This window comes from Bombina bombina, chromosome 1 (assembly GCF_027579735.1).
Source record: "Bombina bombina isolate aBomBom1 chromosome 1, aBomBom1.pri, whole genome shotgun sequence".
Classification (NCBI taxonomy): domain Eukaryota; kingdom Metazoa; phylum Chordata; class Amphibia; order Anura; family Bombinatoridae; genus Bombina; species Bombina bombina.
In genome coordinates this window covers 1,366,803,563-1,366,831,075 of record NC_069499.1, presented here as the reverse complement: position 1 = coordinate 1,366,831,075, position 27,513 = coordinate 1,366,803,563, and the positions used below count along the sequence as shown (strand labels likewise).

Sequence of the window (27,513 nt, the reverse complement as noted above, 5' to 3'; positions counted from 1 at the left end):
GTAACTAACAGTATATAAAATTAAACTTAGTACAACTGACACACAATTGTACACGAACGAATCCACTCCACGAACAACCAACCGCACTAAAGTAACCAGCCCCTTACATACGTCACATAATAACACGAACTGTGTCTATAACAATCACCGTGATAGGCAGGTAGTAATCATGTGACCTGACGTCAGTAGGATGTTGTAGATGATTGGTCGTCCTTTCCCACATGTTGCCCTTGGAGTTTCTGTCAGGATGCTGAAAGGAACGTGTGGCCTGTTAACGAGGGGATCCTTGTCTTTGGTTCCTAGTCGGGTAATGAGTGTGGCACTGATTGGTAGATCATTAGTTAGGGAAGCGGGGCACGCATAGCCTGTAGAAAATGCCCACAGTGGAGAGTTTGCATTAGATCCCGAAAATATGGGAATAACTAGGAGACGTTGGAAAGTGCCTTAGCCGGGGGAATGGGACAAGAGATGGGTGTCTGATATGAACAGTGTGGGAATAATATTATTAGGGTAATGTCGTGCCGAATACTAAAATAGTTTACATCTAGGCAGCAAATCCATGCTGGAAATGAAAGCATGGATGGTGAGGACAGACTGTCACCTGTTTGAGTCGATAACTAGGAGAATTGGGGCAAATTCCAAAGCTGGGAGTGAGAAGGGAATTGTTAGTCTAGTCAGTGAGGGTATATGAAGGAAAATGAGTGTCAGAATGCCAGATAGAAGGGGGAAATGCTGTAGACTAGAGCAGTGATGGCTAACATTGGCACCCCTGATGTTTTGGAACTACATTTCCCATGATGCTCAACTAGACTGCAGAATGCCTAAGTATCGTGGGAAATGTAGTTCCAAAACCATCACTAGGGGGAGAGAAAGTAGATTAAAAAAGAAGAGCAAGAGAACATGAGGCAGATTGCTCAGTAACAAGAGGAGAATTCTCTGAATAGTTAGGGAATAAAATAGACACTGAAGGACAAAAATGTTTTCAGAATTTATTAGGGATACTCATGTCTTGGTTCTATCTAAAAGATTGCATTTTAAAATTTGTGATAGATAAATCAATTTTTGTTCAGGTTTGGGGACTTGTGTCTTTCCGCCAACAGCGCTTTGAGCGTGGTAGTTATCATTCCGTCAATAATAATTGATACCTTGGTATCAGTTTTCTGAAAATATTCATTTCTTGTTTCATTTAAAATATTAATTTACGTGTGGAAATATATTCACATTTTCTTTTTTAATTGGGGGTCATCTGCTACATTTTTTTTTTTTTTTTCAATTTTATGTAAGAGATGTCAACATAAAACGGCACCAAAGCAGCAAAAGAACAATTTGTGGTTTATTATGTCATTGGCACGCATTAAAAATAAAGAAATGGAATAAAGATTGCTGTGAGGTAAAGATGGATTCAGGTAGGGCTCAGCAGTCATTTTGTTAGGATTTTGGACTGGCTATTTTTGATGCAATGTTCCTTTTTGGTTTCAGGGCACAGTAATTGTAGAACGATGGTGGCAGGTGCCTTTGGCAAAGGAAGGAAAGGAGCCGGTTTTGAAGCCCATAAGGCATCGCGTTTACAGGGTGCTGGAAGACACAAAGCATACAAAGAAGGAAAATATGGAGTTGATACTCACTCGCAATGTCCACAGTAAGGCTGGTGTCAGATTGGCTTTTGATGGCTGGTTAGTGGCACTTCTACACACTATTTATACTACTTATTTATTGCAGTGTTTTATGTTTGACCTCATTTACAGTGAATGTAAAGCTTAATGAATAAGTTCCTGTTTTAAAAAATATTCTTAAAAACGGGCACTTTCATTCATTAAACTTTACAATAAAGCTTCTTTTTAAAAATACTTTACCTTTTGCTTTATGTAAAGCAGACTGGCGAGCTAATGAATGAAAGTGCCCCTGTTTTTAAGAATATTTTTAAAAACTGGCACTTTTCATTAAACTTTACCTTCACTTTAAAGGGACACTGTACCCAAAATTTTTCTTTCGTGATTCAGATAAAGCATGAAATTTTAAGCAACTTTCTAATTTATTCCTATTATCAAATTTTCTTCATTCTCTTGGTATCTTTATTTGAAATGCAAGAATGTAAGTTTAGACGCCGGCCCATTTTTTGTGAACAACCTGGGTTGTCCTTGCTGATTGGTGGATAAATTCATCCACCAATAAAAAAAAGTGCTGTCCAGAGTACTGAAACCAAAAAAAGGTTAGATGCCTTCTTTTTCAAATAATGATAGCAAGAGAACGAAGAAAAATTGATAATAGGAGTAAATTAGAAATTTGCTTAAAATTGCATGCTCTTTTTGAATTGCAAAAGAAAAAAATTGGGTTCAGTGTCCCTTTAACATAGGTCAGCCTTTCCCAGTGCATATTCAGTCTTTAAGTGCATAGAACTTGCACAAGAGCAACAAAACTTTCCTCTGTAAGATCCAGAAATGCTGGGAGAGATAAATAAAACTAAGCAGCAAGACTGTTTCAAATAGCCAAAATTCTTTTTTTGTAAAAGAATAAAGTCTTTTAGAGTCTAAAATTTAGACCACATAATTTCACTGCTTCCAGGTGTCTATGCTGTCCTCTGTGTGTGTTTAATGATACTGTATTTGCTAAAATTTAAACTTAAAGGCATAATTTTTAGCTTATATAATGCTCTAATTAAAGAGACAGTTAAGTTAAAAAAAAACAAAAAAAAAAAACTTTTGATTCAAATAGGGCATGTAATTTTAAACAACTTTCCAATTTACTTTTATCACCAATTTTGCATTGTTCTCTTGGAATTCTTAGTTGAAAGCTTAACCTAAGAGGTTCATATGCTAATTTCTTAGACCTTGAAGGCCGCCTGTAAGCTGAATGCATTTTGATCACTAGAGAGCGTTTAGTTTGTGTTTCATGTAGATAACATTGAGCTCATGCTCGTGAATTTACAGAGGAGTGAGCACTGATTGGCTAAAATGCAAGTCTGTCTGCAGATGCATAAATACAAGGTAATTACAGAGATAAAACGTGTATTATTATAACTCTGTTGGTTATGCAAATCTAGGGAATGGGTAATTAAAGGGACACTGAACCCATTTTTTTTTCTTTCGTGATTCAGATACAGCAAGCAATTTTAAACAACTTTCTAATTTACTCCTATTATCAATTTTTCTTCGTTCTCTTGCTTTCTTTATTTGAAAAAGAAGGCATTTAAGCTATTTGTTTGGTTCATAACCATGGAAAGCACTTGTTTATTGGTAGGTGAATTTACCCACCAATCAGCAAGAACATCACAGTGTGTTCACCAAATATGGGCCGGCATCTAAACTTACATTCTTGCTTTTCAAATACAGATACCAGGAGAATAAAAATAATTTGATAATAGGAGTAAATTAGAAAGTTGCTTAAAATTTGCATGCTCTATCTGAATCACGATAGAAAAAATTTGGGTTCAGTGTCCCTTTAAGGGATTATCTATCTTTTAAAACAACAAAAATTCTGGTGTTGACTGTCCCTTAAATTGTGTGTTTTTTTTTTTTTAACAAACTGAAGCAAAGTATGGTGTTGCTTGTTTTATCCTGCTACATTTTGCGCAGTGAGTAAGTTAATTTGTTATCGAAAGCTGAGATAAGATACACAGTCAAAAGATGCTTCCAACTGGTGTATTCCTGGAATGCAAAACACTGCAAATGTTGTTAACAAAAACATTGAATGCAGCTAATTTACATTGATTTGCTTAATTACTGATTGAGATATATTCACACACACTTTTTTTTTTTTTTTTTTTTTTTTTTTTTTTTGGAGATCCATGATTTAGAGTACAATGTTTGTTTGTTTGTTTTGTTTTTTCTGCAAGTCATAAAGTTGCAGAAGATGATGTGTTTTGTGCTGTGGGTGGATATGTATGCAGTAATTGTGCTCTCATGACTTTCTTCACATCCTTGTTTGTCCAATCACAGAGCTGGGTAGCCGTGGTGACACTGTAAAGGTATCAAAATCGGTAGGTCGGAATAAGTTGCTGGCAGAGGGTCTGGCAGTGTACCCCTCCCCAGAGAACAAGCAGTTTTTCGAAGAGGAAAAGAGGGTAATTGTATTCTCCTTGCACAACATTTAACAAAAGGAGGTGCATAAACAAATGGCTCTTTAACTACACATTTCTCTTGTTCCTTAGAGGCAGCGTGAAGGAGCTCCTGGGGAAAGGATGCAGACCTGGACAGGAGAGCTGGTAGGAAACAGACATGCAAGTCTGACCTACAGAGATGTAATAGTGTAACTTTTTCAGAGAGTTAAATTTGAGGATGGTAAAAACAGACCAATGTGGGAGGGGGCACATGCACCCTATGGGAGTGATATAAACGTTAGCTTTATGTAGAGTGTCTTTCAGCACAGGTAGTGGTGATTGTAGTATTTATTTATTGATCAGATTAACTTGTGAATCTAATCAAGTGTCATTTTCTCTGCTGCTTCTTCAGACTGTGAATTACCTGAAAAATTCCTGTCTAGAGGTTGGAATGAAGAATAATGTCAAGTGGGAATTAAACAAAGAGATTGTGTCCCGAAACTTCCTTAAAAATGTAAGTGACTCTCTTGCACAACCTTTCTACTTTTAATTTGTGTGCAGTTTTTAATCTGTGTACCCAAGAGTTCTCCTTTATGGTGGGAAATATTGTAATCCTCAGAGTGCATGTGAATACAGGAACTAGAAATGACACACGTCTTTGCCGCCTCCTGGTGGCCAGGAATAGTATTTCCCATAGGTTATGAATGTTCTCGTAGACTCTCACTGCCAATAGAAGGAAATATAAGTTACCAAAATACTAAGAAAGCACTTAAAGGGGATAGTAAAGTCAAAATTAAACGTGCATGTAATTTTAAGACACTTTTTTTTTTTTTTTTAAATTCACTTCTATTTTTAAATATACTTTGTTCTTTTGGTATCTCTTGTTGAAAAAATACACATCTATCCTACACTAGTAGGAGCTAGTTGCTGATTGGTGCCTGCACACATTTGTCTCTTGTGATTGGCTAACTAGATGTGTTCAGCTAGCTGTCAGTAGTACAATGCTGTTCCTTCAGCAAAGGATAACAAGATAATGAGGCAAATTTGATAAAAGAAGTAAATTGGAAAGTTTTGAAGCAAAAAAGTAAAGTGTATGTATAATAAAGAATGAAACATGCAGCACTTGCAGTAAAACAATTTATCAATATTTTATTTAAACCTCATAAAACATTGGTGGGGACCAAACTTGGTCTATTTCTGTAAAACATTTGAAAAAACACTATGGGAAATACAGTACTGTATTATAGATGATATATGGCACAAAAGGTACAGTTCAATGTCACATAAACAGAATATATCAAAGTTCAGGCAAAAAAAGAGATCACTTAAAGTGCCAAAGCACGCTCTCTAACACTGATAGTCTGTAACTGACAGTCCATTTATAACAAACACGCAAGATGGAATGATGGTGAGGAAAATGGAATCTTAGTCACTAAGACTTAGTGTATACAACACCCTTACACATCCAGTTTAATTTAGGTAGTGTGATCAATTAAACTGTCACAAGTTATCCACTTATTAATGATGTGCACGCTGTAGCTTTAAAATCGCCATTGACCCTGGAACCTCAACTGTGGGCAGACATTTAATTCCAGGTGTGACAGGCTACTAAGCCCGACAGGGACCTGCATATCCAGACAGGAAAACGGCTTACAAGGTGTGAAATGACACTCCTATCAGAGACCTGTAGAAAAAGAAAAAACAGAGTAACCAATTTTGTCTTTCTATAACGGGGGTAGCAGTAATGTTAGAAGTAAAGCAAAGACAAACTAGCCGCCTTCTAACTGCTAAAAGCCACTACTCTTACTAAAGAGATTGACATGGACACAGCTAGACCCCAATCCTTGCTTGCAGGGAAACGTACCCATAAAAGGATGAAATATCTTCACACACCAACTCCGCACATCCTCCATTGACAGAGGCAAAGAGAATGACTAGGGATTATTGGTAAGGGAAGTTACACTTAAAGGCACACTGAACCCAAATGTTTTCTTTCGTAATTCATATAGAGCATGCAATTTTATGCAACTTTCTAATTTACTCTTATTAATTTTTCTTTGTTCTTTTGCTATCTTTATTTGAAAAAGAAGGCATCTAAGCTAAGGAGCCAGCTAATTGCTGGTTCAGAACCCTTGGTGCTGTCCAATCAGCAAGGAAAACCCAGGTTGTTCACCAAAAATGGGCTGGCATCTAAACTTATTCTTTCTTTTCAAATAAAGATACCAAGAGAATGAAGAACATTTGTTAGGAGTAAATTAGAAAGTTGCTTAAAATTGCATGGTCTATCTGAATCCCGAAAGGAAAAAATGTGGGTTCAGTGTCCCTTTAATAATCCTTTAGATTGGGATTAGAGACGTTTTTTGCTTACCGATATCTCTTCATGTTATTACAAAACATATGGAGAATCGGCACTTTACTAAATGGCCTGCTATTGCCATTTGCTGTTTCATCTCTTAGGCTGGGACGATACCAGTATAGATGGTCTAATCAATATTTTTTTCGAGTCAGCATTCCGGGTCTTAACAGTGGATTTAATCCAGTATAGATGCGGTTAATTTTTTTTCCACAGTCTTTGGCTGGGTTATGGCTTTGCTGGGTCAGAAATCTGACACTAGCTGTGGTTGGATTATTATGACCTGATAGACTGTGAGACCTTCCAGTTCGAGAGATGTTTATTTTGTCCAAAGGATTTCCAAGAAAAAACCCTGCAAGAAGGACACCAAAGAAAGAAAGCTTTCCATATGTTATGAAAAATTCTCTGCTTAACTGACTTACTTGCATAAAGCAAAGTATAGATGTCAGAGAAACCACTGATCTTGAGGTCTAAGCATTTAACTTTCATACTGTCAAATCCAGCAAACAGATCTGGGTGAAACACAGTTCCTTGGGACAGAAGATTTTTTCCTCATGGATTGGGTCCATGTAGGAAGAAAATAAATCTGAATTAGGTCCACATACCATACTGCAGGCCCGCGCCAAAGCTATGCGAATTACTGAAGCTGAATCCTGTTTATTTCTTGCAATGGCTCTTGAAAGAAGAGCAAATTGGGACAACAGGAACATTAAATGAAATATTCAGGGACAAACTAAGGCATCTATCAGAGCTTTGGAGTCTCTATATCTGGCACAATATGCTTGAAGCTCTGATTCAGCTTGTACACTATTAGCTCTATACATGGTAAAACCCAATTTAGAATAAACTGGTAGAATATGTCTTGATGAAGAACCCATTCTCCTGACTGAACAGATTAAAGAAAGTAGTCTGCTTCCCAATTGTTCACTCCTTGAATATGAAGTTGATAGAGAACAGCTTTCCTTCTCTATTCATAACAGAGACATTTCTTGCATGGTGAGGGAGATGCAAGTCCCTCCTTGATAGTTGATTTAAGCAACCACTGTAAAGATGTCTTTTCAGAAATGGAGATGAGACTTGACTGAGAATGGACTATTGCCTTAAGAGAGCTCTAAGAAATGCTTGGAGTTCTATAATGTTGAGTGTTAACCTTGGCTCCAGAGGAAACCTAACTCCTTGTATCCCTCACGACCTCTAGATATTCCCCTGGCTCAGGCGAGTGCTGATGAGAGCACTGAAAACAAAGACAGGAAAGCAAAAAAAAGGATGCATAAATGCTATAGAGCAAGGAAACCAAAGTACCTTTGAGATAGCCATAAGGAAAATAGGAACCTTGTAAGACACTGTAAGAGCTGATGAGCATTTGGGCTTACCTTCCACATTTGCTAGGTAGACTCATGAAATCTAAGTGAAATACTGAGTATAGCACCTTGTCACGCCTGCACCTGAGAATGAGTCTGTGATTCCTGGTTTGCAGCCTCTGCTTTGTCCTTGACGCACAGGAGGGCTGAGGAAAAACTTGAATCAGACACCCCCTGCACAACAAAAATATGTTAAAACGCACACATAATAGATTCCTTATTTGTGAACTAGGTATGTTAACACTAAGCTTGCAATAGTGTGTATTGAGACTAGCAATGCGTGCTGATGCAAGTACTATAATATTTTCATAGATCCATGTTTGCATGTAGCTGAACATACAATTTGAATATCCCACTAGTAACTGGAATGACGTCGTGGACTCTCCATGTCATAGGAAAGAAAAGGCATTCCTTGTTAGCAATACTGACTTCAATAGTATACAGAGACTTATCGCTTCCCCAGTGTAGACAGTGCTTGATGCATATGTTCTGCTGCTTTAATGGTTCTCACAGGTCTCCTTGAAAATAGGGGATTTCCCTCCGGGACCTACTACCACAACGTCCAGCCGATAAAGGCCTCAGCACATGCTCTATGTACGTTCAAAGATCACAAAGTTAATATACTGATATCTGTCTAAATATCTCTATTTCCATAGTGACATAAGTTGGTGTCAGTGAAATTAAATGTGGTGAAATGTTTTTTCACCACATTTAATTTCACTGACACCACTTTATGTCACTATGGAAATAGAGATATTTAGACAAAGTAGATATCAGTATATTGTCAACTTTGTGATCTTTGAATGTACATAGAGCATGTGTCATTTAAAGGGACACTGAACCCACATTTTTTTTTCTTTCATGATTTAGATAGAGCATGAAATTTTAAGCAACTTTCTAATTTACTCCTTTTATCAAATTTTCTTCATTCTCTTGATATCTTTATTTGAAATGCAAGAATGTAAGTTTAGATGCCGGCCCATTTTTGGTGAACAACCTGGGTTGTCCTTTTTGATTGGTGGATACATTCATCCACCAATAAAATAGTTCTGTCAAGAGTTCTGAACCAAAAAAAGCTTAAATGCCTTTTTCAAATAAAGATAGCAAGAGAATGAAGAAAAAATTATAATAGGAGTAAATTAGAAAGTTGCTTAAAATTGCATGCTCTATCTGAATCACGAAATAAACAAATTTGGGTTCAGTGTCCCTTTAAGGTACATTTACTCCACATACATAGTGAACACTGGTTTTTAACATGCTTTTGTTTGGATTCAATCTTTGTCATCTTGACATATGGGTTCAGTGTTTTGTTTTGTGTAAGGGAAGTTATACAAATAACTGTTTACCACGATTTAAAATTAATATGATTTTGATTGGTAGCTCCATCTATATTTATATTAATTAGAAAATGTAAAACTATGACATGCACCCCGAATACAGTGTAATAAATTGGTTACCTAATATCACAATACTAATATACACTCTCTAGCCAGCTTTGGTTTAGTAAGTAAAATTTGTGTGTGGGTGGTATAAGACGTATAACGATAATATTTCACTCGCAGTTATGATTCGTAATATTTGAGTCAGTCACTGCGCTATGCAACCCGTTTTAGTGAAAATTGCTCTTAAAAATAAGATTGGAACGTGATCTGAATGAAAATGGAGTGAAAAATTCTTAGTAAAAGTTGCATTCAGAATAAGGTGCATGTCAAGTTTCCCATATGTACGAAGTACTCATCTTTGTGTGCCACATATTGTATCAATTCAAGCAATATTGCCAGTATTAGACATATTTTTTAGTCAAGTTCACGCCCATATACATTGCTTCCAATGAAATGACAAGAAGCGTATGACAAGAAGCGATTTTATAGGTCTGTAAAGGGGCGTGATCGGGTCCGGTCGTCTGATTGGTCTAAAAATGGCACTGTATGATTCAAAAGCTCTGAGTCTTTGGCAATCGGTTTGTCAGTTACCACCACAAGATATACATTGAAAAAGGCCTGTGTTAGTGGCGGAAACGCGTTTGTACTTGTATTAAGCTAGACCACTGACTTTACTATCCCTGGCACCTGAAGCCGACGATTCCAGCTATCGGCCAGGAATACAGAGGGATAGTATACTGTGGTTCTAGTCTATTGTTTTTATATGTGATGAGTAGTGGGTTTGTGTTTTTCAAGGGTAGATGACTTACCCATTTTTAAATATTATTAATTAAAGTTTGATTTTTTTTAACAAACTTAAAAGGACACGAAACCCACATGTTTTCTTTCATGATTCAGATAGAGACTGCAATTTTAAACAACTTTCCAATTTACTTCTATTATTTAATGTGCTTCCTTCTCTTGTTATCCTTTAATGAAAACTATCTAGGAAAGCTCAGGAGCAGCAGAGAACCTAGGTTCTAGCTGTTGATTGGTAGCTGCATATATATCAATTGTGATTGGCTCACCCATTAGTGCATTGCTGCTCCTTCAACAAATGATACCAAGAGATTGAAACAAATTGGATAATAGAAGTAAATTAGAAAGTTGTTTTAAAATTGTACTCTCTATCTGAATCATGAAAGAAAAAGTTTCGGTTTATTTCACATATTCTGGTGAGCTGATATATTCAGCCTAGTTATTTACGAAGTAGGAATTAGTGCTAGTTAAGACCTTTCTTGTCCCCTTCTCTCCCCCATTCCCTGTTTTGAATTTTTGTATAAAGTGCAGCACCGAGATCATTGATCTTTTTTCCTAAAATATATTACTCACAGTGCCAATATTTTTCTTCTTTTGTTGCATTTTAATTGTATACCATATTTTTTGTGTGCTTTAGGCCTACAAAGGGATTAAATGCATAGTTAAGTGTGCTCCTGCAGCACCCTTTATTGTGACTGTGCATAATAGCTTTGTGATACCTAGTAAAAAAAAGGATGTGTGTGTGTGGTGGTTTTTTTTTTTTGTTTTTTTTTTAACACTATTATATCACTTTAAGATTCTGCCTGTAAACAAACGAGTCATTCCTCTTTTGGACTGGTCCTGAACAACGTTTCAAGTTATTTGTTGGTTTATATCGTTTGTAATACAATTGTAGCTATAGTGCTTTACAAGTTTTAGCTATGCATTTTATTTTAATTGTAAATGTTCCTACCTAGTAGTTACAACAAAAAACTACATTGATTTATTTTTTTGGGGTGTGTTTCTGCTGTATGGTATTTTACAACTGCAATAGACTTGATAGGGTTTAAAGTGTTATTCATGTTTGTATTAGTTGAGTTGTGTGTTTTTTGTTTAATTAAAATGTATTATTGTCAATTATCTATAATTAACATTATACAAGTTTGTAAGTAACAGCTATATCATATAGTGGACCAACTTAACCCCTTCACGCCGTCCTAACAGCGCTGGGCTTTAACGCAGAAGGACGGCATGGAACGTCCTACCTTTTTAATAAGGCGCCCTGCAGCCTTCCCCTTTTAACAAACTAAAATCAGACTGGGGGCATGCCTAGCAACGTAGGCAGTCCCCCCATGATCAGATCCTAGCCTTGAAATCACATGATCGCATCTGCAATTGCGTGATTTTCTTTTTTGCAGCAAGTGTTTAACACTTGTGCCAGCCATGAAGGAGTTAATATAAAGACAGTAGTGTTCAAGACTGACAGGCTTCTTACATTTTTACCTGATGAATAAAACTGTTGTGAAGGCTGGCACTGTGCTTCTACAATCATATTATGTAATAGGGGTGTGCATGACTAATATTTTTACAATCGACTAGTTGAGGGCTGTTGCTTTCAACTAGTCGACTAGTCGAAATTACCCCCTCTTGCCCGAAAATAGGTATTAAATGCAAAATATTTTAATGTAATTGTAAATTTTTATTTTTTTTAAATTTATTTTTAAAACCTAGTAATAACACGTCATCATAACTGCTGCCAAGTGAGACAATCCGCAATAGGTAGTAGGCTTAGGCTAAGGCTATGGGCTGTTTTTGACTATGTTAATATAGCAAAATGTAATATATCAGTAATCGACTAATGCCGTACTAGTCGATTAATGAGACCGATCGACTAGTCGATTAGTTGACTAGTCTAACTCAGCCCTATTATGTAACCAACTTTTTTGGTTATTTAGTTAGCATATACTTATTTTTTGCATGTTTGTTGCTGAAATGGTGGATCAGGGGTATAGAACTGTTGTCCAGTGAGAAGAAAGTTGATTGTAGAGGATTTTTTGAGTTGTGTTAACACCAGATGAGGTGGCTAGATGCAGTGGTCTGCTAACTCAGTGTTTCTCAAGTGGTGTGCCACTAAATTTTGATAGTAAAAAAAAAATCCAAATTTCAATTAATTTTTTCCTATTTATAGAATTTTTATATAAAAAAAATTTCTCCAGTTCAATATTTAATGTAACATTTTGCTTATTTTGCTGCAAATACTAAACTAAAGCACCACCAATTAACCATCAGTAGTATAACAATGTTTACAACCGTCAAATACTGCATGCTTTTTGGATAAACATGACTGGTTATGGGTAAGAATGTGGACAGACAGCATAGTGTGTATATAGTATGTGGTGAGATTCTTTCGAATGAGTCTGCGGGACCAAGTAAGTAAAAAAAAAAAAAAAAAAATATTATATATTTTTTTTCTTGTTGTACTATTAAAATCCATATTCTAAAATAATTTTGAATATAGTCAATGTAGTATAAACTGTAAAATCCTTTCAATTTGATTAATTAAACGAGAGTCTAACATTGAGAACATGGCTGTATGTTAGGAGTGAGCTTTTACCATGAGATGTCGAGGTGGAAGGAGGAAAATACGCAATTTACAAATATTGCATCTGGTTTTGCCTATCAAGAAGTGTAATCCTTAAAGTTCATATTTAGGAAGTGCACAGTGTTGATTTGTTTCAGTTTTTTACTTTGTTGCCATTGTGTTGACCTGATAAGATCCCTTAAAAGATGTCTGCTATGTCACAAAATATTATAAAGATCAATGCTAGTTAAATGACCTGACATTTATCTGTTTGGTCATCATGTGTTTTAGTTCTCTTGCTAGTGGCTCACTTGTATTCTTAAAGTTTGGGTACCACCTATGAGGAACGTCTCTTGGAATGCCATTAGAAGAGAGAAATAAGATTTCATTCTTTTGGATTTTCATTGGTAGTGGAAGTCCTGTTTGTAGGAGGAAAGGTTTTGATAGGCTTGAGAATAGTTGCTGCCTACATAAGTTGCTCTGGTGAAATATGGCCATTAAGATATATATTTTTTTTTCTCTTTATTATATTTTTGTGCTTTTAAGTTTCCACTCTTTATATAAAATAAAGAGAACCTATTTTAATGAAAGCTATTTTTATATAATAATTAAGTTAATCTTGTCTTTGCCCCCTGTATATTGTAGCATTCTCATTCTTAAACATACACATTGTACCACATGACTTATCGTATTAATGCAATCTCTGCTTTGCAGCTGGGGGTGGTGGTTCCTCTGTATGCTCTGAAGATACCAGAAGAGACTATTACCAATTATGGAGAGTACTGGTGTGAGGTGACGGTAAGTGTTTTGTCTTTTTTGTCAGAGCCGTGGTACAAACCTATAACTAATGACCACTTTTTCATCCCGTGTTTTTTTTTGCCCTGTTAATTTTACACATTTGTATAGACCTGTCATTATGAATGAAACCTATTTAGTCATCTTCTTACTAGCAAGAAACAACTCTTATTGAAACACATTCTAGTTTCATCCCCACTCAAGCTGAGGATTATGGGGATTCATCTTGAGGGGAACTGACGCTTGTCAGGAACTTGATTTTGACTTTTGGATGCAATTCTTAGAGGTTTTGTACAAAGAAGGAATTGTGTTTTAAAAATAAAATGGAAGTATAGAATGGGCTGTTCAGTACATAATTCACCATTCTTCTTAAAGGAATAATAAACCCTCCATTTTTTTTTTCTTTCATGATTCAGATAGAGCATGCAATTGTAAGCAACTTTCCAATTTACTTGTTTTATCAATTTTTCTTCCTTCTTTTGGTATCTTTATTTCAAAAAGCAGAAATATGTGTTTAAGAGCCGGCCCCATTTTTGGTTCAGACCTGGGTTGCACTTGCTTATTGGTGGCTAAATGTAACTAACTAATCAGCAAGCGCAACCCAGGTTCTGAACCAAAAATGGGCCAGCTCTAAAACATACATTTCTGCTATTCAAATAAAAATACCAATAGAAGGAAGAACAATTGATAATAGAAGTAAACTAGAATGTTGCTTACAATTGCATTGCTCTATCTGAATCACAAAAGAAAAAATTGGGTTTACTATCCCTTAATGGGACAATTGTGGATTTAAAGTGTTGGATTTCACAGCCTTTGTGTTTGCTAAAATGAACAGCAAATCCTCCAGTAGATGTAATTATTAATAAAGACCTGTTTAGAGTGGACTTCCCATGTACACCTAGAAAAAAAAAAAGTTTTCCAAAGTCAGGATGACCCTTGGTAATCTATTGTCTTGTCTGTATTTCAAAGTGTGGTTGTTTGTGTATTATTATTATTATTATTATTATTATTATTATTAACAATGTTCTCCACTTAAAATGTTGCTAGCCAGGTTGGAGGCAGTGTAATAAATTTTTTAATATTATAAAATGTTCTGGCTATCCAAAGCACAAATTAAAAAGCATAATTTAACATAAAACCTATTTAATGATGATTTGTGCAACAAACATTGAAACCTTTTTATATAAAATTTTAGACTGATGATCCAGTCATTAAAATGGTCCTGGGGAGAACACTGATGCACATCTTTCAATGGTTTCAATGAGTAATAAATATCAAGGTTCACTAATCAAATCCTCTATTTGTAACTAATTATTTAGCTCTAGAATTTTTTTACCTATTAGTGCAAAGTTGAAAAGAAATGTCTAATTATGTTTGCGACAGAAATTGGCATTAATATTATTATGTTGCCTAATATCAATTTCCTAAGTTTCTTAAAGGGACAGTCTACTCCAGAATTGTTATTGTTTAACAATATAGATAATCCCTTTATTACCCATTCCCCAGTTGTGTATAACCAACATTGTTATATTAATATACTTTTTACCTCTTTGATTACCTTGTATCTTCCCCTCTGCAGACTGCCCCCTTATTTAAAGGGATACTAAACCCAATTTTTTTTTCTTTCATGATTCAGATAGAGCATGAGATTTTAAGCACCTTTCTAATTTACTCCTATTATCAATTTTTCTTTGTTCTCATGCTATCTTGATTGAAAAAGCAGTACTGTAAGCTTTAGAGCCAGACCATTTTTTGTTCAGCACATGGGTAGCACTTGCTGATTGTGGCTAAATGTAGCAAACCAATCAGTAGCTCTACCAAGGTGCTGAACTAAAAAATGGGCTGGCTCCTAACCTTTTATTACTGCTTTTTCAAATCAAGATAACATGAGAACAAAGAAAAATTGATAATAGGAGTAAAATTAGAAAGTTGCTTAAATTTGCATCCTCTATCTGAATCATGAAAGAAAAAACGTGGGGTTAGTATCCCTTTAAGTTTGCTTGAAAGACTTGCATTTTAGCCGATCAGTGCTGACTACTAGGTAACTCCACGGGAGTGGACACAATGTTATCTATATGGCCACACATGAACTAGCTCTTTCTAGCTGAAAAAACTGTCAAAAGGCACTGAGATTAGAGGCAGGCCTTCACATTTGCAAATAAACCTACCTAGCTTTAGCTTTCAACAAGACTACCAAGAGCACAAAGCAAATTTGATTGATAAAAGTAAATTGGAAAGTTGTTTAAAATTGCATGCCCTATCTAAATAAGTAATTTTTAATTTTGACTAGACTGTCCCGTTTAATTCTGTTACAATCATTTAGCAAGTCGACACATCTGCTGCACTAGTAATCTTTACATTGTATTCAGTCATATTTATGTATCTATCACATCTGCTGCTGTTCTACCTCTGTATAGAAAATAGATTGTCCCCTACAAGCTTCACAGCTCCATAACTGAATCCAGTACAATGTTCCACTACATGCTTCACAACTGAACCCAACACAATGTCCACTACAAGCTCCATTAACTGAATCCAGTACGATTTTTCACTACAAGCTCCTCAATATGTCCCCAGCACAACGTCTCTACAAACTACACACCTGAACCCGGCACAATATCCACTACAACTTCCACAAATGGACCCAGCATGATGAAGACTATACAAGCCCAGTTATTTAATGACCTTCTACAATATCTTTAGTAATTCATTATACTGAACAGGAATTACACAGGTGACCTTAATAAACATTCTCTGTGGACTATAAAAAGCGTCAAGCAGAAATTGTGGAATCATTAAACAAAGCCTTCCAAATGAAGCTACCACTGGAAGAAATTGGTAGTAATCACATTTCAGAATGACTCAGTGATTCGTGGAGCCAATTATATAACCTTTAAAAATGTTACCTACTGTTCCTGTGATTGACTTAGCTCTCACTCCATTGAGAAGATCTCTAACTCCACTCTTGGGGACCTCATAGTGAATTTCTTTTAAGCGCAGCTGCAGAACAAAGCATTTTACTGACCACAAGCTCCACAAATGGGCACAGGCACAATGTCTACTACAAGCTCCACAAATGGGCACAGCACAATGTCTAATACAAGCCCCATAACTGGTTTCAGCACAGTGTCTACTACAAGCCCCAAAACTAAACCCAGCACAATGCCAACTACAAGCCACCAGAAATTGGATCCAGCATAGTGTCTACTATAAGCTCTACAAATGGGCACAGCACAATGTCCAGTACAAGCTCTGAGAACTAAACCCAACACAATGTCAACTACAGACTCCAACTGAATCCAGCACTGTGCCAGCTACAAGCTCCGCAACTGTGACTCAGCACTGTGGCCAAGCTACAAGTTCCGCAACTGGACCCAGCACTTGTGCCCACCCACAATGTTTTTTTTCTGGACAGTACAGTGTTTACTTCAAGCTCCACAACTGGACCCAGCACAGTGTCTGCTACAAGCTCAGCAGCTGACATAGTGGATGTCCTTTTAGTATTTAATGTTACAGTGCTCTTCAGTGCATTGTAGTACCACCACACCCAGCATTACATTTGCTTAAGAGCCCCATGGCAGAACAAAGCACTTTAACTCACAAATTTCTGCAACTACCTCAATTGTTATACCCACTACACGTTCTGCACCTGGCACGCTCAGCTCTAAACCCACTACACGTTCTGCACCTGGCAACGCTCAGTCTCTATACCCACTACACGTTCTGCACCTGTCACGCTCAGCTCTATACCCACTACACGTTCTGCACCTGACAACGCTCAGCTCTATACCCACTACACTTTCTGCACCTGACACGCCATGCTCAGCTCTATACCCACTACACGTTCTGCACCTGACACGCTCAGCCTCTATGCCCACTACTACACGTTCTGCACCTGCACGCTCAGCTCTATGCCCACTACAACTTTCTTGCACCTGGCACGCTCAGCTCTATGCCCACTACACGTTCTGCACCTGGCACGCTCAGCTCTATTGCCCACTACACGTTCTGCACCTGGCCACGCTCAGCTCTATGCCCACTTACAACGTTCTGCACCTGCTGGCAACGCTCAGCTCTATGCCCACTACACGTTCTGCCAACCTGGCACGCTCAGCTCTATGCCCACTACACGTTTCTGCACCTGGCACGCTCAGCTCTATGCCCACTACACGTTCTGCACCTGGCACGCTCAGCTCTATGCCCACTACACGTACTGCACCTGGCACGCTCAGCTCTATGCCCACTACACGTTCTTGCACCTGGCACGCTCAGCTCTTGATGCCCACTACACTTTCTGCACCTGGCAACGCTCAGCTCTATGCCCACGGAACCACAGACTTGCTAAGTTAGCCACAGTCCTGAATAAACATAGATTCCAATTCATGAAAGATCCTATGGATCCAACAAAGAGATAATAGAGAGATCTTTCATGAATTGGAGGCTGGAATCTCTTTGTTAGTGACCAGCTTGGATTCACTGCAAGTTCTAAACCAGGCACCAACTCAGGGTCCACCACAAATTCTACTAGCTCTATATCTACTGTCAAGTTCTGGCTCCTGGCACTAGTTCTGGATCCACTACACATTCTTCACCTGGCACCAGCTCTACTACACCATCAGTAAGACCTTCATCTGTCGTCAGCTATGTATCTATTGCAAGTATAGCATCTGCATCAACTATAAGATCTGCACGCACTTCTACATCCACTACAAGTACTTATTCTGTAACACAGAGCTTTTCATGTTGGTGACACACTTTTTAGACCTACATCATTTCGCGACACAGTAATTAAAGGAGGTTAAACTAACTTGCTTTAAGAGATACGGACACATACATAAATTATATAATAATGAAATTTGCAAGTAATAGTATGTATGTGCAAGAATTAAAATAAAAGTTTAATACCACCAATAGCTACTTACTATTTTAATGGGATGTATGAGGTTGATGGGATGAACACAATTTCTGAATATTTGGTGGAATATTAGATAAAGACACTTGCATTTCATCATCAAGCATTTTTAAGCTTCCACTTACTATCCTTATATCAAGAGCAGGAGCAGCAATGCACTACTGGGAGCTAGTTGCGAAAAACCCCACTGACTTCTGACTTCAGCTCAGCGTTTAAGCTGCCGCCCTCAGAGCTGGGTGAGTCCGATTGACTACTGCCTGCGCTGCAAACACACTGCTGTCCCACCCAATGACTACACATGCAGTCACAAGCCAATTAAAGCAGACTACACGTGCAGTCAGGAGCCAATGTGCAGCCAAAGCCGCCAATGGGAATAGTTTCAGTTCCCACTGAGCTGCGCCAATTGGTTAAGATGATCTGTGACCCACAAGGTATCAATCACGTGTCAACCATGTGATATGCTAGCAGGCAGGCAAAAGTCAGAAACCAAAAAAATAAATAAATTTAAAAAAATTGTGCTGAAGCAGGGACACCTACACACTGCTGCCGACACACTAGTGTGTCCTGACACACAGTTTGGAAAGCACTGCTGTAACAAATGCTGTAGGTGATGCTTCAGGTAGCACAACATTCCTGTCTTCGCTATTGCATTGATTGTGTTACTCTGCTTTATCATTCTTTGCTTGGATGCCTTTGTGTGGAGCCTCCCTTACCCCTGAGTCTGGATTGGGAGTTCCTAGTGTTGGAGTCAGTAAACCAAGTTTTAGGTCTGGCTCATATAATCTTCAAGGTTAATTCTTCAGTTTCATCTAATGGAAAAATCTCGACCATTTGGAAAAAAAAAAGCTTGGCAAGGGTGTATTTAACTTACAATTTACATGTTTATAACTATGGAAAATGAAAATGTATCAGATGACTCTGTATACTAATTGATGTCTTATGAACTGTTTAAAACAAAGAGAATGAAGTGAATGTATCCACTGTGATCCCTGATAATGCACAACATGTGAGTCTAAGAAGAGTGATTTCGGCTACTTGCACTAAACGTTTCAGAAAAGCACAATTTTATTGTATTGAGAATTCTTCTGTACTGCAACAGTCTCTAGATTATATTTGCTACTCTTTATTAATGTAATTATTTGTTTTATTACAGATGAAATAGTTTTATATTGTATGATTTGTTTTATTTATAAAAATGCCAAAATTAACCATATGTAACATTAAAGGGGATAGTCAACACTAAAATTGTTATTGTTTAAAAAAATTAGATAATGCCTTTACTCTCCATTCCCTCAGCTTGGCAAAACCAACATTTATGTATTAATATACTTTATAACATTCAAACCTCTAAATGTCTGCCTGTTTCTAAGCCACTATAGACAGGCCCCCTGATCACATGCTTTTTTTTTTTATATTAGCTTTTCACAACCGGATAACTGCTAGTTCATTGGGCCATATAGCTCACATTGTGCTCACGCCAGTGGGTTCTGTACAACACAGCTAAAATGCCAGTCAATAGATAATAATAAAGTAATGTGATGTCAAGATGCTTAGATACACAGTAATTACAGAGGTTAAAAGTATATTAATATAACCATGTTGGTTGTGCAAAACTGGGGAATGGGTAATAAAGGGATTATCTATCTTTTTAATACAGATTTTTGAGTTGACTGTCCCTTAAGGATCTTTAGTAGAAGTAAAAAACAATAATATTAACAATAATAAACTGTCATTTACAGGTCGAAAAAAGAAAGAGAAAATAGATTGTGTGCTATCCTTATCTCTAAACAGATCAAACATACATCTTGATTGGCAAAGATATGATGCAATGCCTTCCCTCTTATAAAGAGATTGGCCTATCAGGGGCAGGTCCTGTAAAAGCATTGCAAAGATACAACTTCTCTTAGCCCGCTTTTGCCTTTTTCAGTGGAAAACGTTCTTGCTATCTGGTCCCATCCAAAAGGATGGTCTAGCCCTGAAGTACCAGCACATATAAAATGATTTGTGCACATCTGGATAACCAAAGTTAATTGGAAAGTTCTTTAAAATGACACCTCTATTAAATACCTTAAACACATACGGTGACTACAATGAAAGCAAAATGAGGATATGTAGAGTCCAAATCACTGTGAGTTTCCTTTAGTAAGAGGTAAAAATCAAAACGTTGATGTCTTGAATGTTTGATTGTAGCACCTCCTTGTACACCTCAGAAAAAAGAGAATATACAATAGAGAAGTCAGTTAAAATTCCATTTAAAAAAAAACCTTAGCTACAGCCTTTTGCTTTTTGGCTGCTTAGGGAGTGTGGGGACAAGAACAATTTTTTTGTTACATAAAACAAGAGAGGTGTTTAATGTCCTTTTAACCTCAAACACAGTGATTAGCCACTGGTCAACCCAAGCAGGTAAACACTTTAAATCTGACTTGATGATTGGAGTAAATAATCAGCCCTATATTATAGACTAGATAGATCTAGTGATGGAAGAGATAGAATTGCTTTTAAACATCTGTAGTCAAGTATACACTATTCAATACCTTTTTTTTCTCTGCCTGTTTTCTAGGTGAACGGTATTGACACAGTGCCACATGCCCATGTCCGTTGTAAACTTTGAGAGGCCGAAGACCTAGCGATACAAGCACTGGCTAGCCACAGCAAGCAGCAGCAACACAGCCAGTAGGCCCAGAAACTGCGAGTTGAGTTGGAGAGCCGAGGTACCACCAGTTGCCAGCAGAGGGAACTACTCATTCAGCAACCAGATCTGGACATTATTGATAATGCAGAGTCCCAGCCATGGTATCCTACACTTAGTGCCATATGGCACGGCTCGTACACATGACAACAAGGGGACAGATGACATGATCACGCCATCATTTCTTCCTTCTATAATAAATGGAGGACTGCACTGTCAGTGTTACTTTATTTTTTGAGTTGACTCGAAGCATTTGTATTTTTTTTGGGGGGGGGGGGGGGGTGATCCCTCAGTCATAGAAATAAAGAAGTAAACGTTGTGTACTTAGTGCTGTATATTGCTTCTTTATTTTCTCTCACTGACTATATTTATAACATTTTCTGCCATGACAAAACTCAGCGGTATTGTATTTGTATGACAAAGTGCAGAAAGCAGCAGCGGATGCACTGAGCGTTGTACACTGAAAGGATAAATACAAGGAAATCCCAGTATTAAGGAATGAACATGTCAGGTAATTTCGGAATCTCTCTGTTTAAATTACAAGTTCAATAACCAGGACCAGTCAGATTTAATATAGTAAGGAAATAAGATCATACCATTGTCAAATGAAATCTTTAATAAATAAGTACACCATCAATCTAACCAGATTTAATTTACAGCAGGAAGGAAGACAGTGGAGGTTTCATATTACATGACCCTTTCTGTAAATTTTCTGTTTCTACAGGCACTCTCAATAATTATGTAGTTTATTTTCCATAGCCTGTATCAAGAATACATCATGCACATTACATTAGCTGAATCTACAATAGACCCCCATACTTTAGGCTACTTTTACACAGTGCTTTTCTTTAAAGGAATAGTAAATTTGCTTTGGTCTCTTTGTATCCTTTTGTTGAATAGTAAACCTGGTTAGGCTAATAGGTCAGATGTGTGTACATGACATTAGAGTTTATAACAGCTACAAACATTGTTACAAACACTGAGTGCATGCTCCTATATAGGTTTAGTTTTCATCAAAGGATGCCAAAAGAACAAAGCAAATTTGAGAATAGAAGTGGTAAGTTGTTTAAAATGACCTGCTTTATATAAATTGTGAAAGTTTAAATTTGATTGTATTGTCCCTATAAGAAAGTACCCACTTGCACATTCACTGTTTGCCTATGCTTTCACCACAACTGCTCTTATGACCCTGTAGTGCAACCCAAGGTTCTGTTTAGCTGGGCACAGCACTAACGTTTGAAGACCAAATTTTCACACTCCCACAAATAAATATATTGGGTAATATGCAAAATGGCTACTATATTATTACTGTGGTTGTAAAATATAACAGGAACTTGATGTATCCAATGTAAGTGGCTGTAGATGGGTAAGAATGGTAATGGCATAAATAAAAACAGAGAAGTGCTCAACCTGGGAATGAACAACAGCATAAAAGCTTGTTTTGAACGAGAGAAACAACAAAACCCCAGATGTACGTTTCGGCCTAGTGTGGGCCTCGTCACTGAGGGGCAGCCATATCTCTCTAGGCACACTGATCAACGGGTCCATGTCTGTCTTCCCGCATCACCCTTAGGGAGACTTCCCTCAGGGTCATAATTTGCATAAATAAAAACAGAGAAGTGCTCAACCTGGGAATGAACAATAGCATAATAGCTTGTTCTATGGCTAGTTACCACCCAAGAAGCAGCCTCTTTATGCTCAACATGTGCCTTACACAGAGAAGAACTTTCCTGTAGCATATCAGTCTGATCCTGACTTCACAGTACAGTCCAGCCCCGAAATACCAGGCAATCCCTCTCTGAACAAGAAAACGGTAAAACCCCAGACGTATGTTTGGCCTATTGTGGGCCTCTTCAGTGAGGTGCATGAGAGAAACGTCAAAACCCCAGACGTATGTTTTGGCCTATTGTGGGCCTCTTCAGTGAGGTGCATGAGAAAAACGTCAAAACCCCAGACGTACGTTTTGGCCTATTGTGGGCCTCAAGTGCTACAGGATATTTTTTTCTCTGTGAAAAAGGCATCATTGTGTGCTAAAAGTATGCACCCTGAGTGGCACTTAAAATAAACAGGCATGGAAGTTATTCTAGCATTTGTTCTGTCTCAGCTGAGTGCGTCCTTTCTTTTTTCTTATTTATGCAAATTGCTCTTAGGTCTCCCTAAGAGTAATGAGGGAACCAGATGTGGACTCCTTGCACACATGCCCTAGAGAGATGCAATTGCACCTCACTGACGAGGCCCACAGAAGGCTGAAACGTAAGTCTGTGGTGGGTTGTTTCTCTTGTTTCAGAGAAGAATTGCCTGGTATTTCGGCACTGGACTGTCATTGGGCAGGGGTCATACTGATATGCTACAGGATATTTTTTCTCTGTGAAAAGCATCAATGTGTGCTAAAATAGTATACACCCTGAGTGGCACTGAAAATGAACAAGCATGGAAGTTATTCTAGCATTTGTTCTGTCTCTCTTTTTTTTTCTTAAGAATGGACATGGGTTTACACATATGATAGAACAAGGGGCCAAAATGTAACTTTTAAGTATGAATTTAAATCTGGTGTCAGGTACCATAAAAATTAATTAGACACCACTGAAACAAAAGTTTGGATCACACATAGGGTTTTGTTTTACTGGAGCAATATTGTCTTTTTGATCAAGAATGAACAGATAGGCAGGTGTTAGGTTTTCTCAAGTCTCATGTTCCACAGTGATATGTTATAGGTTAGGGTTTCTCACTTCCCAGTCCTCAAGCAGACATAAACCAGCATTGAAGTATTTCCCTTCTGATTATTTGCTTGGTCATTGTGACTGTTTAACCTGTGCTCACACAAGCTTTGGACACTCCATATCAAATCCTTAATAGGAAACAAGGCAATAATCACAGCTGCTCCAATGCTTTTTAGCAAAAAGTAGAAGGATGGATGCATTTTGTGCTTTCTTGGACAGGAGCCTAATCTGCAGTACATTTTACTATAATGCTAATAAAATAAAAAAAGCCTCCCCCCCCCCCCCAGTATCACTATCCACCTGCTGTGGAGCACTTTGTGCAACTTTCTGTCTAGCTGGCCATAGGACAAATTTCATTTCCTCAACCATATATGACCCATAATCTGGTGCCTGGCCCATTAATTAGTACATGTACACGCAGATGGAGAGAAGGGAGTGTAATGACATTCAGGAGGGGGTTAGACTACACCCGTCCCTAGAGCCTGAAAACCATAATTATGTGGATTTAATAGCTTGGCCTTTATGTGGGACAAGGACCCCATACGATTAATGTAGACAGATTAGACAGGGAAACAGATGAAATAAAGATAGTAAAGCTTAGAAGAGATACACAGCTGCAGAGGAGCATGAACAGATTTAAACTATTCTAAAAAATATATAATGGTAACCTTATATACGACATAAATATTTTTGCTTAAGAAACAAATATCTAGTGGTAAATTAAAAATACATCCAAGAATATTTTAGTTTGAACAAATTAAACAGGAAGACACATTTGTGTGCAATACCATTGTGGTGTATAATGTCCTCCTCGCAAGAAGAGAGCAGAATGAAACAACTTGATCTAGAGATCTGGTGACAGACTCCATAAGTTATTTGAAACAGGGATAAAAAATGAACCAGGAAAAAAGAAACCTAGATACAAATGGGTCAGTCTAGGTTCAAGAGACTCTAGGATGTTGCGGTATAAGCAGGTCTACTGGGTCTGATTATGAGGTACAAACAGGTTTGGTCTTGGTTGGACAGATGTATATGGTTGGGGGAGAACAAGCAGAACAGATCTTGGTTTTTTTTTTTAAAGCTTGATCTGATCTGAGAGTTTTTTGTTTCTGTGATGACAAGATAGGAAAGCATGAAAGTCCATAGGAAATGCACGTACTGTACTCAATGTAAGATGAACATGGAGAGAGTGACACAGCTACAAAGATGATTTATAAAGGCAGAGAGACCTTGTAGAAACAAAGGCCCTATTGCTCTAATAGCCGTGAAATCATTGCATGGCATTGGGATTCCCCCACACTCAGGCAGCGAGCAGTCACAGCTGCAGAGTGACATTTTACTAGGGTCAGATAACAGCAGTCATTGCCTAACAATTGTGAGCTCTGTGGGGGGAACTAATTCTTTCTAACCCCCCCCCCCTCCGTCATTCTAGGTAGAAACATTTAACAAATAGATCTGCTTTCATTTTGCAGATCAAAAGACACTATGCTCCATTAGGATCAGACTATTTAATGCAAAAATAGGGTTATTTTTTGTAATACTGTTTTCCTTGTGTAATTTGAGTTAAATAATGTATTTAGAATATTTTGTATATTTTTAATATGTAAAAAATAGAACAGGTTTTAGCTAATTATATAAGGGACTTTAAAGGGATATGAACCCAAATTGTTTTCTTTCGTGATTCAGATAGAGCTTGCAATTTTAAGAAACTTTCTGATTTACTCCTATTATAATTTTTTCTTCATTCTCTTGGTATCTTTATTTGAAAAAGCAGGAATATAAAGCGTAGGAGGACGAGACGACTCATTTTTGGTTCAGCACCTGGGTAGCTCTACCTGATTGGTGGCTACATTTAGCTGCCTCTGGCACTGTGGTGACTAGAATCTGTGCAAGGCACAATGAAATCATAAGACTGTCAAGGCATTCTGGAGCTAAACATATTGCCCAGTGTCAGAAAGGCTGGGCCTCAGTCACAGGTCATGGGTCTCCAGCAGGGAAAATGACTCAGAACAGACCTCAAAAAGCACAAAGAATGGATGTAAAGAAAACATTGGACCATTCCCAAAGTGGCCTTCTCTGAATTCCATCGAACATGCCTTAAACTTGCAGTCGAGAAAAGGCACCCATCAAACCTGAGAAAACTTGAGGAGTTTTGCACAAGAAGAGTGGGCCAAAATCCAGTCAAGAAGTGTAGAAATCGTATTTAGAGCTACAGAAAGCGTTATTGTCTCCAAAGGCTGGGCTACAAAATATTTAGGTTGAATTACAAATATTTTTTGTCCGTGCCATTCTCATTTGTTTTACTGTTTAAAAAAAAAAAAGTGGAAGGTTAGCAATATTTTTTCCCACATCTGTATGTGTATGTGTATTATAATCTATATATCTATCTATATTTTGATATTCGCTTTTCACAACGGGAAGTGCTATTTTATGTGACCATATAGATAACATTGTGAGTCAACGCCCGTAGGCTTGTGGGCAGACACTTCCCTGATTGGCTAAAATGCAAGTCAATAGATAATAACTTAAAGGTCATGTGATCAGGGGGTTATTGGATATGCAAAAGTCTGGGGAATAGGTTCATGTAAAGGGGATTATCTATATTTCAGAAACAATAAAACTTCTGGTGTAGACTGTGCCATGAAGGACTACAAATGTGCTATTAGAATAATGTATCCCAACATGCTTCTGTTTGCAAAAAAAAGTCTATGTTTTCACTGACTGGCAATAGCTGCAAGGCAGAAAAGTCCAAAACAGCAGCACTCCAAAGTATCAAAAAGACTTTATTTCAACAGAGCAACAGACAAAAAAAATACACGTGGATTTTTTTGTCTGTTGCTCTGTTGAAATAAAGTCCTTTTTGATACTTTGGACTGCTGCTGTTTTTGACTTTTCTGATATTGCTCGGGTGAGTACCATGCCCTTCAGCTTGCACCCATTGGCAGGAGTGCTGGACCTTCCTTGTTTTCTTCTAATAGCTGCAGGCAGCAAGGCACCCACATTTATCCATCATGCACTAGCGGTTGCCAGGGATTTTTGTATCATGTGATTGACACATCCCTGGTCTGTGCATCTGTACTGCAAGAATACCCAAGCTCCAAAATGGTGGTGCCCAGTATGCAGATACAAAGATTCATCAATTTGCACCTGTAAGGGATTAAAATAGGAGAATGTATTTGAAGATTGTCTCAGACAGGAGATTAGTAACTATGCTATTGTAGTTGTGCCAGTTAATGTCCCTTTAACACGTGCATTAATAATACTGGGCAAACCTGAAGAACTCATATGTTTTGCAATCTTTAAACATTGGGGGTTATATACCCTTCCTGTAACAGAATTCTCTCATTGCAATTATTTGTGTTTTATTTATTAGAAGCTTTAGTTTTTATTTTAGATATGTTATGTCTGCTTCTAGTGAGCTGCAAAGTGCATTACTGAAATGCTTATACTCTATCCCAGTACTGTCTGCGCTGGGGGCTATCGCTTTATTTAAAAATAACACCTGTATTAGCTTTTCTAACAAGAGAATACCATAATACGTTTCGTGTCTGTGAAAAGAGCGATATCTGTGTGAGGAACAGAACTCAAATTGTCATTAAATAGCCCTTCCCCCACTAGTGCCACCTCCACCCCTCGTATTGTAATCAGTATCTCTTCTGCCCGCTGGGGGTCTCTGAATCCTTCAGATATACAAATCCATTTTTTTTTCTGAGTCCTCCCTGAGGCAGAACTAGTGAGGTGGAGACAGCTGCTTGTGAGCTGATACCGAGGGGAGAACCTCTATCTCAGGAGAGAGGGGGGAGAGCGCTATTAACCAGCTTAATTTACACAACAAAATATTCATAGCATTTATAACTGTGATTGCACTATAAGGAAATAAAATTAGCGGCTGCATGTAATCTAGTGA

The 27,513-nt window shown here is 37.6% G+C and overlaps 1 protein-coding gene across 1 annotated transcript; it reads left to right on the top strand.

Annotated features, from left to right (window-relative positions):
* Nucleotides 1-178: 178 nt before the first annotated feature.
* On the top strand, nucleotides 179-21,129 carry MRPL9 (mitochondrial ribosomal protein L9). Its single transcript, XM_053704076.1, is given in 8 exon segments — nucleotides 179-307; nucleotides 1,480-1,639; nucleotides 3,936-4,060; nucleotides 4,148-4,201; nucleotides 4,449-4,550; nucleotides 13,205-13,288; nucleotides 20,758-20,778; nucleotides 20,780-21,129. Coding segments are annotated over 8 exon segments (999 nt in total). The 5' UTR covers nucleotides 179-199; the 3' UTR covers nucleotides 21,125-21,129.
* The last annotated feature ends 6,384 nt before the right edge of the window (nucleotides 21,130-27,513 follow it).